General features: G+C 42.6%; 1 protein-coding gene across 2 annotated transcripts in view; it reads left to right on the top strand.

Moving 5' to 3' along the window:
* Positions 1–637: 637 nt before the first annotated feature.
* UXS1 (UDP-glucuronate decarboxylase 1) overlaps positions 638–14326 on the top strand; it is a 62677-nt gene continuing 48988 nt past the window's right edge. The window contains exon 1 of one of the 2 annotated variants that reach the window (XM_069770152.1): positions 638–847. In XM_069770152.1, the coding sequence (XP_069626253.1) occupies positions 751–847 (97 nt within the window). In that variant the 5' untranslated portion in view covers positions 638–750. The remainder of the gene's footprint in view (positions 848–14326) is intronic. The other variant, XM_069770151.1, reaches the window with a different exon arrangement.

Here is a 14326-nt window from a genome sequence, read left to right as displayed (position 1 = left end):
CAACAGGCCACGAGGACTTCGGATGGAAGCTGCAGTAGGAACGTAAACCATTTTAAAGGAACTGCAATCTCGTTATCCTGGACAGAGGCAAATTCATAAACTGTTACTTTTGGGGGGAGGGGGAATCCCAAGGTTTTTCATTTACCATAGCAAAGAGATGGAAAGCACATCTGGGATGAGGCAAACGGTGCCTCCAAAGCACGACGCGCTGAAGGAGGCAGCGTGACACACATTTTGTCCGTGTGTGTGCCCATGTCTGTCCGTCCGTCCGTCCCGGCGGGTCACCACCCAAGGGCCACCACAGGAGGCCACCGGTGACCAAGGCCGCCGAGGCTGAAGCACCCCGAAAGCCCAGGCCCGGGGCACGGAGAGGCTGCGGACGCCCTCCCTTTCCCTCAGGCACTCTCTGTGGGAGGCAGCCTCTAGCCGAGCACCCGCCGCTTGTTACGAAGTAAAGACGAACGGTCCCCGCGGTAACGCAGCCCCACAGCCCAGCCCGGGAACCGGCAGAGACGGCGCCCTCACAGCGATCGCGAACTGCGCATGCGCCGCCGCCGTTCCGGCCGCCGACCGCATCTACCGCGGGTGGGAGGGGAGGGGAGGGAGGACAGGCGGGAGAGCGGGTGGGCGCCACTGCGCCTGCGCGGACGGTTCCCGGGCGGGGAGGGGGGGAGCCGAGCGGAGCCGAGGGGAGCCGAGCCCAGTGGCGTGGCCGGCCGTGCAGGCTCCCGGCGCTGCGTGCCGCTGGGCATGGTGAGCAAGGGGCCGCTGCTGCGCTTGTTGACCGCCATCAACCGGAGGAGGATGAAGCTGCTCATGGGGCTCGCCTTCGTCGCTTATGTCGCTTGTGAGTGAGCTGGGGGGGGGGGTGTGGGTCCGGCCCGGCCATTCATTGCTCGCTAGAAGGTGGCGGCGGTTCCTCCCGCGCCTCGTTGCTCTCTGTCCGGTTGCGAAGCGTCCGGGGGGGCTGAGGGGCTTCCTCCCCGCAGCCCGCCTCCCCGCCCTGCTGAAACTTCCCCAAGTCCGGCGGGTTGCCGGCTAGGCCGTGGCGGAGGACGCCCGTCAGGCATCTTTCCCTTGCCCCGTCCCGGGGAAGGACCACCCGCCATGCCCCCCACCCCCCTCGGCGGCCGTTGGGGCCGGCTTCCTGAGGGGACGGGCGGCCGCGCTTCTTCCCGCTCGGCGCCCCGCGGGAAGGGGCGGGCGGCCCTTCAGGCCGAGCCCCAGGCGTGAGGTGAGGAGAGAGGCTGAGGGGGAGCGGTGGCAGCGAGACGTGGCTCCGAGGAGTGGAGTGTTTCCGCAGGCGAGCTCCTCAGACCGCTCTTTGTCCGCCTTGGTCTTAACCTGGTAGCGGCGTGAGGGAAGTTTTCCAGGGCAGGCCTCGTGTTCTGGTTTTTGCAGACTCCTCCGATGTCCTTTGGGGGGGTAAATAAATGTTTGTTTGTTTGTTAGCTCAGCACGGAGCTGGAGTCTTAAGAGCCTGACGAGGGGCACGAAGGCATTTGGGAAGATCTTAGAATAACCACTGACAGGGATGTTTATGACTTCAGTTATTAGGCGTGAGTCAGTCTCAGATTTATAACGTTGTCCTGTCAGCTCTCTTCCTTTCTGGTCCAGATTTTTCTGTTGCACTTTTCAAATTTAGTTTATTGCATGTTGGCCTGCTTTAGTTGTAGACTTAAGCTGATTTTATGTAGATGGAACATCGTGAGGAAGGATCTTTGAAGCATTGTCCGCTTGGCTAGGGACAAGTGATTCTCTCGATGCTTCAAAGCGCATATAGGTGAGCTAGCTTTGGGGATGGGTGTGTGCATCAGATTTAGGATCCTCCCTTTGCATTTGGGAGGGTGGAGAGGTACAGCTCAAGTTATTTGGCAGGAGGGGTGGTGTTTCCTACCCCAGAAACACGGCATAGGAATTCACTTTACTACCATATGTTACCGTGTTAGCAGGACCTCATTATTTAGATACTGCTGTTATCGTTGAAGTTGTGTGCCAGCTCTGACTCTTAGGACAGTTTGTTTGTCCAAGTGACTTCAGGTCCCATGCATATTGAAGCAGGGACAGCTTAATGTCTGTTTTCCTTTTGAAAGAGTTTGATGTTTTGCCAAAAATGATACTTAATTTTGAAAACAATGTTGCTACGCTGCTGTGAAAATACTGGAACTGAGTGGCAATTGACATGGTCATTGGGACCTGGCTATTGATTAGATTCTGTGCACGGTAGTTGGTCTTTGCTTTCTAGCTTTGTGAGTAAAAGTTACCCTTAAGGAAGGGAAAAACTGTCATATGATTTTGGTTGTTTGGGCTGTAAGTCATAGAAGTCTTCCTGCAGCTTGTTTCTGGTTGTTCTTCGGGATTCAGAAAAAATGGAGGAGGAGAAGGACTACAGGTCAGTGTGGCAAAAAGTAGCTTGAAAAGGGAATAGGTTGGTGTCTGATGGGAGTATGTTTTTTGCAAATGTAACATGTTGCTGTGCTTTTCAATCTTTTGACTAGTGGTCAAAAGTAGTGGAATCATTAATTATGGCTCTGTCTTCAATATAGTATGCTAGCAGATGCCACTGGTCTAACAGATTGTAGAGAGACTATTTTTTGGTTTCTTTTCTATGGAGGTGATTATGATCCCATCCCCCTATCCTAAAAGTGTACTCCGTGCAATATTACTGAATCATCACTGTGCTCTGGTTGCAGTCAGATAATGCCAGACTAAAATAGCATAGAATCTGAGAAAACTGATCTGCTGGTGTAGGTGTATGTGCTGGCACTTCTTACATTCCTTCTTTCTCAAGCACTCTCCAAAAGACTAAGTGTTTTCAGGCTGTGCACCTCCTTTCCGTGAATTTCCATTCAGTGTCAGTACATGGGGAATCAGATTTGGAGCACATTGTGTTACAGGGAATGAAATACTTGGCAAGTACATTATTTTTTTATGAACTAGGAGATAGGACTTTTTTGATAGTGCCATTTTGTCAGTTTGTGTGTGAAACCCTGAGAGAATGTTTAGGGAGTATCTTTTCTAAAAGTGTCTTATTTCGTAAAAAGCTTCTGACATTGAATGCAAATTTGTTACAAACGTGCCTGAAGAACTTCTCTGTGAGGGTTTGCAAACTGGAGGAAGAGCTTATTACAGGCGGTTGAAAGGCTCTCTGCTATCTCACTCTCGAGAGTCATTGAGGGGCTCTCTTGGTAGTTTCACAGCACAAGGTGTTGGATGGCTAAGCTGGCTTAGGTATCCCTGCTCCACATCTCCCACTTCTCACCAGCATCCACCATGTACAAGGACTTAAATTTCTGTGCTGTGCACCAGCTAAAGGCAGTGGTCTGGACTAAGATCACCTTTTCAGATTATAACCGTTTGGCAGTGTGGGTATTCAGACAGCTGTTTTGGCCCAACGGAGGAGGCTGTGCAGTGGTGAAATGGGCAGCTGGAGTGCTGTTTGCAGCGTTGCCATCATGTGCTTTGCAGGTCTACAATTAGTGTCTCGCCTAAGAAGTGTTGTTGACTTTGGTTAAAGTGCCACCATGACGTGAGGTGCACAGTCAGGCTCATGTTAAAGGTACCTAGAACTCTTTTTATGGACTTCACTGGTTTCCCTAGCGGCACTTAGAGTAAGAAGGATCATTACTTTACATCTGGGTTTGAATTAAAGTGATATTTGATGTCTCTTTCTATTATTAAATTAATAGAAAACTAATTTCTATTAATTTAAAAAAAGTTGTTCACTTGAAACAGTGTGCTATGCATAGTTTGTCTGTATGAAAATAGAACCCAAAAGGAGCATTTCTATGCAGCAGGCAGTTAAAAGCTGTTGTAATTTAAGCAACTGTTCCCTGGCAAAACTGAAGTGAACAGAGTTTAACTAACATTTACCTTCCCTGTCTGTAGGCCCTAGTTGAAAGGGGTGATTTTATTCTCCACCACCCAATTGATGAATCTGGAGATAGTGCAGCTAGGGAGCTGTCTGAATCACTCTGTAATCTGGTAGGATGCTACTCTTTTTTTTTTTTAAATATTTTTCAGAATTAGCTCAGTTGACTCACTTGCAGTGCTGTCTCCTTCTGTGAACATTGCATAGCTATACTGTGCTACGTATGATGGGAAGCCTTGCCCAAAGGTTGAATTTTCATTGCTCTTTTAGAGGGACAAAGTCTTCCTTTACAGATTTTCTCTGGTTTAACCCCCAGCAAGATACTGCAGGAGTGCTAGCACTAACTGAAGGAGAGGGGGAGAATGTGGAGGTAGACTGAAACAAATCCTTTCAGTTACGGGCTGCACTTGCATCATCTTGAAGCCTTTGTGAAACCACAGCTTAAGAACATGAGGTGATTATAAACACAAGTGAAGTGGATTTAATTGATTTTTGTTGTCTGTAACAAGAAATGTAGATGGATCATAAACCAGCAACCAATTAAATAGATATTGTAAAAAAAAAAAAATCCAGTGCCATCACAATATGAGTAACTTATGTGCAGGCTGAGAGTTTGGATTCTTTGGGGTTTTTTTGTTTGTTTTGTTGTTTTTTTTAAAAAAGCCCACCTGTTTGTGGGTTGGTATGTCAATACATGGACACCTTCAACTCATTCCCTTTGAAGTTTTATATGTTTATTCAGCTTTATGTAGGCATACTGAGATGCTTTAGTGAGGCTATCTTTGTAGAATCAGGACTTTAAGTTGTTGGAAATAACACTGTAATATCTTGTAGCCAGAATTTAAAGACCAGAGCTTGTCAATCTGTATGGTTTGCTTTAATCTTGGTGCTACTGTAAATAATCTACTGATGTCTTGGTATTACAAGGGAGTTGCATGTTCTTAGTGAAAATAAAGTTAGAGCTCTATTTCTGGTAAAGTATAACAGTTTTCTGTGCTTATTTGTAGATCGAATGGTTCTCGGGAAGTATGTCAGTAGCCTTGTTTCTTCTCCAAGGGAAAAAAGAATGAATAGTAGGGTGCTGTCATGAGATCCAAGATTAAGACCTCGTTACCTTTATAAGATAAATTACAGCACAGCTACTGAAACAACTTAAAAACAAAATGTCAAAATAACGTGAGGGAAGTACATCCTGCAGTGTAGTGGCTTGACTTCTCCCAGCATTGTTAGTTTCCATGGTTGTTACCCTTTGTTTTACAAGGTTAGCCATTTGGTTTTGTCAGATTTCCATCAGCTGGGAAGAATGTAATGTGCTCTTCTCAGAATATCAAGGTGTGAGTAAGCTTTTCGGTTTGAATCTTACCAGTCCCTTGCATGTTACTTGTCCTGTGTGTGTTCAAAACAAAGGTTAAATGCTACTTAGTGTTGTGTTCCGATAAGCTTTTACTTTCACTTTTCATAAAAGAAAAGTAGCTGTGAATTTGGTCCTGTCCTATTGCTTCAGGCTAGCTGTTTGAAAGTTATTCAGCACTGCTGTGGAGAATACCAGAAATCTCCCTTCCCCAGCTGTTTTACAACTAGAGAGCAGGATTGGCCATGGAAGAGTTAGAAATGGTCTGATGTGACATCAGGCTTGCCTGCTTTTTGTGTCAGCATGCCATGGATTCTCCACCAAAACAAACAACCCAAAAACATTTGCTTGCTGGCTTCATGTCCTGCAGAGCTGCCTTTCATCTGTGGGTTTATGCAAATAAGTTAACTGTCTTCAGCAGCTTCCAATTCCCTGCTCATCAGGCTTCCAACTAGCCGTAGCCATGTAGCTTGTGAAAATTTGTTCACGCTTCAGCTGAGTTTGTCAGAAATAGATGGACTCCAACTCTGCTTGGCTAGCCATGATGTTTTAAACCATTTTTTTGGCATCCTGGAGAAATTCACCCTTACAGTTCCCAGCTTATCTCCATTTAATATCTGTCTTTAGTATTTGTCTTTAATATTTTATCTCCCCTAAGCATTTGTCTTTTCTGTGGCATGTGCAGGAGGTGGTGCTGTCATCATTCTACTCAAGGACAAACAATCTTAGGGCTTTCATCTTCTTTCCCCTCGGTTTTTGCAAAGAGGAAATGTTTCCCTATCATTTATATTGCTTGTTTTATTTCTGTAAGGTTGGTTGACCAAAGCAGAGTTCAGTTGAAACTGGTAGTTTTCAACTTCTCCTTCATGGACCCTAGGGAGGGAGGGAGAGGTGGGGGTTACTGCACCAACTTACCTGAAGGGGTTTGTAAAAGTTAACTGGGAAAAGTGAGTTTGTTTCAGTTACAGTGCTGACCATTGGAGCATGCTGTGAGTCTGCTGAAAACGATCTTGGCAGTCAACAAACTTAAAATGCTGAAGATAATTGATTTGAGTCATGACCCCTCATTTGATTGCTACCCTAATTTGAGTCATGTTACTTTGGGTGGCTGCTCAGTTTCTGGGGTTTGACATGCATGCTGGTGTATCAGAGTTATCTTGGGAGTGTGGAACATTCTCTGCCTCTTTGAGTTTCTTGAAAAATGTCCCACAGTTCTGCTAGCCATGTCTGGGAAACCAAGGGAAGGTCAAGGGCTAAATTAAAGAAGACAGTGCCCTCTCCCCCCCCCTTTTTGTTAAAGAAAAAGGCATTTGAAAAATTAGGGCTGCTGTCTAGATTGGGGAAAGCATGATTTGTGTAAAACTGCATATGCTATATTCCAGTTGTTGAGATAATAGTTCTGCTGCTTTCTCTTTCCTTCACTCAAAATAGGGAGATGTGTGGCCCTAACAACACATGCAGGTCTGTTGGCTTAGAAGGTTTCTCTTGGTTTCTTTAACCTGCTGTGTTGCTTTACAGCAAAGGGAGAAAAAGCTTTTCTCAACAAATTTTGTGCCTTTGAATTGTGTAGATCAGATTTATGTGGAGACAGATGTCATTTCATAGTTTGGGTTTTTTTTCATCATCTGCTGCTATTTAAGGAAAGACACTCAGGGTTTTCAGTTCTTTCTCTATTATTAAGTGAAAAGGGGACACAGGGACGTTAGCAATTTAGATTGATAAGCTTTCGCATTGCTAAAATAATTTTGACCTGATTCAGAATGTAATTATTACATGGTACTCCAGTCAGGCATAGGTCAAAGTCCTTCTGTTGTCTCCTTGGGAATTTCAAACCTTTTGTAGGCAGTCAGTGTATTTGCAAACCACTTTGTTGTTTCAAGCCAGTAAATTCAAAGCTAGAAAGTTTTATGATGTTCAGGCACACTCAAATATATATGGTGATGAAAATTGAAGATCCTGTTTGGAACTTCAAAACTGTGAGTTACGTGCATTCTGTTTTTTTGTTGTAAATATTGGATATTTTTTTTCCTGTTTGTAGTAACTGAGAATTGGAGTCTATTACCTTACTTGTGGAAAAATACAAAGGATAGACAAAAATGGATGAGTAGTGGTAAAGAATGATATGCTAAAGATATGAGATAGGAAGGAGTAGAAACACTGAACAGAGAACTGGAAAAAAGACTTAACAGAAGAGCTCGAAAGAATTTGCCATTGGGGAAACAAAGAACAGAATTCAGTCGTAAAGTGACGATGGTAACTGAAATGTTAGAATAAGTATTCATGGTTAGCTTCCCACCCAATATGAAGCTCCATTAACTCTTGTAAAGAAAGAAAATTTGCATAATGTTATATTTCACAGCTGTAGGAGTGTATCAGTTTGCCGAAGTTTAAGTATTTGTTCTTAAGAGAAGATAAAAAAAAGGTTCTGGTGACTGTTACCTTTGTTTTGCTAGGTGATGACTAGCTGAGGGATTGACATAGGGTAGTGGTGTTATCCAAGTTGAAGAGAAAGCATCTTCCCCTTCAGAAAACCTTGTATCCTGGTCTCTAGGGTACTTCCCGTGTGGGAAAACCTACAGTTCCTATCTGCTGTCTTTGATTTTGTTCCTGTAAAGCAGGAACTTTCCTGTTGAACACGATGTCAGTTCAGGAAATATAACAGTATGAACTACGTGCCGTACAGAAATCTGTATAGACATACCAGAGGAGTAGACTTTTTTATTTTTTATATTCAAATTATTGTACATTCCCCAAAGGCATAACCATAAACATCACCCAGGAAGGTGACATTCCATAATAAAAAGTTATGATGAGTAACTGTATGTTGTTATTGCCACTAATACTGCAACATACTCTAATCAGTCGAATAATTTTCTAAAGCAAATTAACAAACTACTGGAACTACAGGTAGGATGCAATCGAGTTCTTTTTTTTTGTTGTTGAGGAATCTAGACTATAAAATGCAGTTTGAAATGCTGTGGCCAGCCAAATCACAGAATGGTTTGGGTTGGAAGGGACCTTTAAAGATCATCTAGTCCCTGCCTATGGCAAGGAGACTGGACATCTTTCACTAGATAAGGTTGCTCAGAGCCCCATCCAACCTGGCCTTGAACACTGCCAGGGATGGGGCATCCACAGCTTCTCTGGGCAACCTGTTCCAGCGCCTCACTACTCTCATAGTAAAGAATTACTTCCTTGTATCTAATTTAAACCTACTCTCTTTCCGGTTAACTCCATTGCCCCTTGTCCTATCACTACAGGCCCTGTTAAAAAGTCTGTCCCCATCTTTCTTATAAGCCCCCTTTAAGTACTGAAAGGCTGCAATCATGTCTCCCCAGACCCTTCTCTTCTCCAGGCTGAACAACCCCAACTCGCTCAGCCTTTCGTCATAGGAGAGGTGTTCCAGCCCTCCGATCATCTTTGTGGTCCTCCTCTGGCCTTGCTCCAAGAAGTCCATGTCTGTCTTGTACTGGGGACCCCTCAGCTGGACGCAATACTCCGGGTGGGGTCTCACGAGAGTGGAGTAGATAGAGGGGGAGAATCCCCTCCCTCAACCTGCTGTCCACGCTTCTTGTTATGCAGCCCAGGATGCGGTTGGCTTTCTGGGCTGCAAGCGCACGTTGCCAGCTTGCATCCAATTTTTCCTCCATCAGTACCCCCAAGTCCTTTTCTGCAGGGCTTCTCTCAGTGCATTCATAACCCAGTCTGTACTGATACTGGTGATTACCCCGACCCCGGTGCCAGACCTTGTGCTCGGCCTTGTTGAACTTCATGAGGTTTGTATTTGCCTACTCCTTAAGCCTGTCAAGGTCCTTCTGGATGTCATCCCTTCCCTCAATGGCACTACTCGGCTCAGTATCATCCGCAAACGTGCTGCGGGTGTGCTCAGTCCCACTGTCTGTGTCTTTATTAGTACCGGTCACAACACCAACGCCCGAGGGACACCACTTGTTACTGATCTCCCTTTGGACATTGAGCGGTTGACCACAACCCTTTGGATATGGCCACCCAACCAGTTCCTTATCCATTGAGTAGTCCATCCATGAAACCTGTGTCTCTCCAATTTAACAAGATGTTGTGTGGGAAATAAGTTTCCTAAAGGAAATAAGTTTTCTTTACATTATTACATATCTAATTGAGATTTGTAAAAGAATTAAATTAAGACTTTAATGCATCTCTAATAATAAGCATTTTATGAGCTCCCTTTGCCTACTTTTCCTTTTTGTCAAGTTTTTCTCTGGAGACAAAAAGCTTATTCCTACCAGGAGACTGAAGCTGCTGAGTGACTATGGAGAGTCAGATTTATGGAAAAAAAAAGAAACAACGTTTTGAATGACATTGCATCTCTTTGAAATAGAAAGTTTGGCTGAAGCAATTCACTCTAGACATTCAGAACTTACAATCTTGCTCTAGAAATTCAGTTTATGACCGTATATCAATTCATATTGTTCCTACATGCTGTTTCTGTTGATAGTGAGATCTGTTTGAAATGAACATCGTCTTGTACTCTTTTTATTCTGAGGAGTAGAGGTTGTAAGGAGGGGGATACAGGGATAAATTCCTGTGTTTTCAGCTATATCTACTTAGACAAAAATTTGTGTAAAAGTTTTTTTTAACTGAGTGTCTTGAGTATGCAAACAACAAAGCCATTGGGAAAGAAAATGGTTTTAAAAGAGATTGCATTTTTTTTTTGTACATTTGGGTCTCCTTGGGCATCATGGTCTCTCTTTTCAAAACATCTGTTTTAAAATGTATGTGATGCTGAAACTAATATTGTCACTAATAATTTCGGATTATGAGTGGTTATTACTGTCAGTGCCTTGAGATAGTCTATGACTTGATTTTAATGTTATTTAAAGAGACCCAGAGAAGAGGGTTTATCCTGGGGTAAAGGCACAGGCTCCCTTTGAGATTCTGTTTTTTCCCACTTTCAGATTGTGATAGTGTTATTCTTCTGGTTCCCAGCCTACTGTGGATGAGTTAATTAAGGCATGCAAGGTTTCTGGAGTAGTAATGTGTGGTTTATAGAAACCTATACAGTAAGTATTATTGCAGATGACAGACTCAGAGGACATTCAGGTGAAAGCATACATCCTTTTCCTATATTCTGAGGATCTAGAAGAATCATTCTTGCCTGCTGTGAAGTGCAGCTGGTCAGAGTTAAAATTCTGACTATGATAGATAGGGAAGTGTCCATTTAATCATGGATGCTCAACAGCAAATTGCTTGGGATTTCTGTTGTACTTTATTGAGTGTGACTTAACAGATTTTGTGTTTGTTTTTGTTTTGTTTTGTTTTTTGTTTACTTCATGTAGGCAGGGTTGGCTTGTATCCAAAGGATAGCTCTTGGAATATTCCTTGCTGAAAGTAGCCCAGTCATTGTACTGCTCTGCATCTGGCATAATTTCGGAAAGGGTCTTCTCTAGAAAAACTAGACAAACCTTTAAATTTCCAGGAATATAAATGTATTCGGTAGAAAGAAAACCATTCTTTACTCATCTGTGACTGAATGGCTTTTGTTTAAGGTAGTTTTGAGATGTTTTGGAAATCTACAACAATTTTACCATAAGGCTGTGCTTGCCAAATAGTTCCAGCTTTATCTCTCAGAGGCTGGAGGGAAAAAAAAAACAAAAAACAAACCAAACAAAAAAAGAGGATTGGGGTTTTCTGAAGACCATGAGTGATTAATGTTTAGTTGGCAAAATGTAAATACCTCTTTAATAACAACACTGTGATTAAGGCTTTAAGAAACAAATCTACTCTTTTCTAAAAGTACAGCTCTTTATCACTTCATCCAAGGCATATCATTCTCCTCTGGAAGCTGTCACTTTAATGTCTGTGGGAGTGATTAATGTCTCTGATGTACTTTTAATCTTCATGATACTTGCAATTAATCCTTGCAAAAACACTACAATAAATTGTTCTCATTATTTTATGGAAGGGATGCAGAGGGGAAAAAACATCCCAGAAAAGATCGAGCCCAAATAGGACTACACCTTTCTCCTGCAGGCTGTTAAACCAGGCTTTCATGTGTCTCAGAAAAATCTGGATATTCTGATCTCTTCCCTAATGGCAATTTATTAGTACCTTAATCTGTCATTGGGTGAGGTTTACAAATAGTCTTTGAGAGAATAAGCAGAACCTTTATTTCTTCTCTCTTGTGGGTGAGGGTCTTAATTGTTTGGTTACAAATCATGCTTTTGTTTGTCTAGTTGAATTAATCATGAGTTCTTCCCTTGCGCAGAGTTTCAGGAGATGGCAGGAAGACTCTCTGCCCATGAATGCTCTCTAGCTCAATCAATAGGAAGTTCTTTATACAGTATGTACTGTGTGTGGCTGTGGGGGGTGAGGCTGTTAAATCTGTAAGGTTTGAGAATTGGCATAGGACTATTATCCTGAATGAATACCACTTGGCTTAAAAGATATGGCTTTAGAGTTGGAATTTTTTTTAATTGTATTTTTTTAAGACTGGCTTTTACAGTGAGGTGCTCAGTTATGTTAGTGTTTGCTCAAATTGGGTCCATTAGGAATGTGATGCTTTTGAAAACTGGGTTTATGTGGAGTGCCTGATTCATGACCTTGCTGGTATGGAAGCTTTTTTAACCATCCACATGTCTGCAGCTTTTGGTGCCTGAACTTGGTGGGCCTGTCAAGGGGTTTTACAGTGCCTGTGAGGGATTTCATCTTGGATTCAGGCTTGTAATTCTGGATCATTCTGCTTGTGGATTTGGGCCCACTTGCCTTAATATGTCTCCATCATTCTTGCTTGAATATCAAACTGGCCTTGGCATAACCTTTAGGGCAAGAAAGCAACAAGTCAAGGAAATCTTCTGTAAGTCATAGTCACGCTGCTGGTTCTGCAGCTGTGTAAGCCCATTATATAAACAGCTGTGATGTGCATTTAGCAAAAAAACAACAAAACCTTTCTTCCACTGTAGTGCAAAACTTTACCTCTGATCCCTTCAACCTTGACGTAAGCTGTATGTGAACATGCAGTAGCCGAAGAGATCCTCCTTAGAATTGTGTGCTCAGAATCCTTTGTGAGGGCTGTATGTTCAAGCGAGTTTCTGCAGCACCTCTCTGCATGTGAGAGAGACTTCAGGGTTCTTCAAATCCCTCCATATGGTATTTCCGATGTGGTTCGTTTTGCAGTTTCATTCTTTTTTGCAATGGTACAAAACTACGCTTCCTAGAAGTTTAATGGAAGGTCATTTACTCCTACAGAACTGGGATATCAAGCATAGTGTTTCTGGAAGTACACAAATGCCTCTCTGAGCTCCCCTTCCGTGCTGTGGACACTGAGCACACACAATTAACGTGTTTTCTTTAGAAAGCCTGTTTCTTGTATGCAATATAGCTGCACTGTCTTTGCAACAAAACTGGCAGGTTAGTATCTGTGGTGCAGCTGGCAAGTCATTTTTTCATCAATTCCTGCTTCACCATCTAAGCCCAGATGTTTCCTGCCACTGTGTAAACAATATGTTATGTTATTTGTTCGGGTTTCTGTAGCCCAGAAAAATAACTGCTTGTAAGTATAGCTGAGTAATGTATAACTTGAGAATTCTGTACCTGTAGTTGCCAGATGGTCATCATTCACTGAAAAAAAATAAAAGTTTTTCCATCAAGGTTATCATAAATAATTATGAAGTCCCAGCCAGAGGGTGAATAGCTTGAATTTAACTTAGTGCTCAGCACTGTATCCCTTTTCCCACAGAGAATTTACTTTATCTAATTAACATAAAATCCACAGTGTTTTTTAAATTTGGTTAGATTTTATTGATCATCTGATCTAATGTAAAGCTTCCTTATCTTTTCCCCAGAAGATGACAGAGGTTTTGTGATGACACTACAGATATTGCAGTGCCCTCTTACCGTTTGTTTGATAGTCTGTCATGTATTCGTTTTACTCTTTGAATTACTCAGTGGCACACAGGAGTTAAAGACAGTTCAAGTAGCTTTGCCATCCCCTGAAGGGTGGAACGGCGACTGCAGTACCGCATTCTCACTTGTGTCCTCCCCACTCCTCTTTCCTGGGTATGTTTCCTTTCTTCTCTTGCCTGGGAGGTGCCTGTGACTGTAGCAGAATTTTTTGGTTTCTTCTTTCTGTAACACCTCACCATTTGCTTGAGATCAATAAGTAATAATCATGAAAATGTATGTGCAAACCCTGAATCTAGGCAAAATACTTCATTAGCTGCTACGTGAGGCCTGAAGTGCAGCTTACAAAAACCAAGGACACTTCAGAAGCTTTCTATATGTATTGTTAATAACTGTATATAGGCTACTCCTCCTTCTTAAGACCCAGTGTAATCTCGATCCTTAGGTTGAGCCTTGTCTCTTAAAGAGCAATTGCAGAATGATTTTCTGGAGATATTGTGTATATATTTCCTGTGTTGCTTATTGTTGCAGAGTCCCTTACGTAACTGTTCCATATTAACCTTGTTTTGACGATCTGAAGTTGTCAACTCTGTAGTTTAGCCTGATTTATGGCTTCTCCTTTTTTTTCACTTTAAACTACATTCTCTGTCCTAGTTGAAAGTTAAAAGGAAAATCCGTGTTCTGATAGTCTTCGTGTAATCACTTAAACCCTGAACAGTTTCAGAAGATTTTGTTTTCTAGTAGAAAATAAATTGGGCAGATGAAGCTTTTTGTGAACACAGAGAAACAGCTGATACATGTTTGCTGTGCTATTTTATACTGCGGTTTGTCTTCCTTAAAACTTTTTTCCATACAAACAGTGTAATAAATGATCTTTGTTTGCTTAGTGAGGCGTTTGGTTGTATTGCTTAGGTACTTTTTGTGTCTGCATCGCAATATATATATATATATATACACACACACATTTAGAGAGAGAACTCATGTGCGCACAAGCATTTACTACCTTTAATGCAGGACTCTTGTGGCACCTCTTTGGACTGGTTCAGCTACTGCCTGTAGCGGCCAGTGTTTTTACTCTTGTCAGTCTGCAATTTCCAATTCGTGTGCTTCAGGTCTACAAGACTCCCTTATTGCTCTTGCCATTTTTTTCAATATCCCTAATAAACAAGTCCAGAATTCTGGTTTGTTTAATCTGTGTGTGGTGACAAATTATAGTCCAGAGAATT

This window comes from Haliaeetus albicilla, chromosome 25 (genome assembly GCF_947461875.1).
Source record: "Haliaeetus albicilla chromosome 25, bHalAlb1.1, whole genome shotgun sequence".
In the NCBI taxonomy this organism is placed as follows: Eukaryota; Metazoa; Chordata; class Aves; order Accipitriformes; family Accipitridae; genus Haliaeetus; species Haliaeetus albicilla.
Note: the sequence above shows the minus strand (reverse complement) of the source record. Positions and strands in the feature narration are given on the sequence as shown.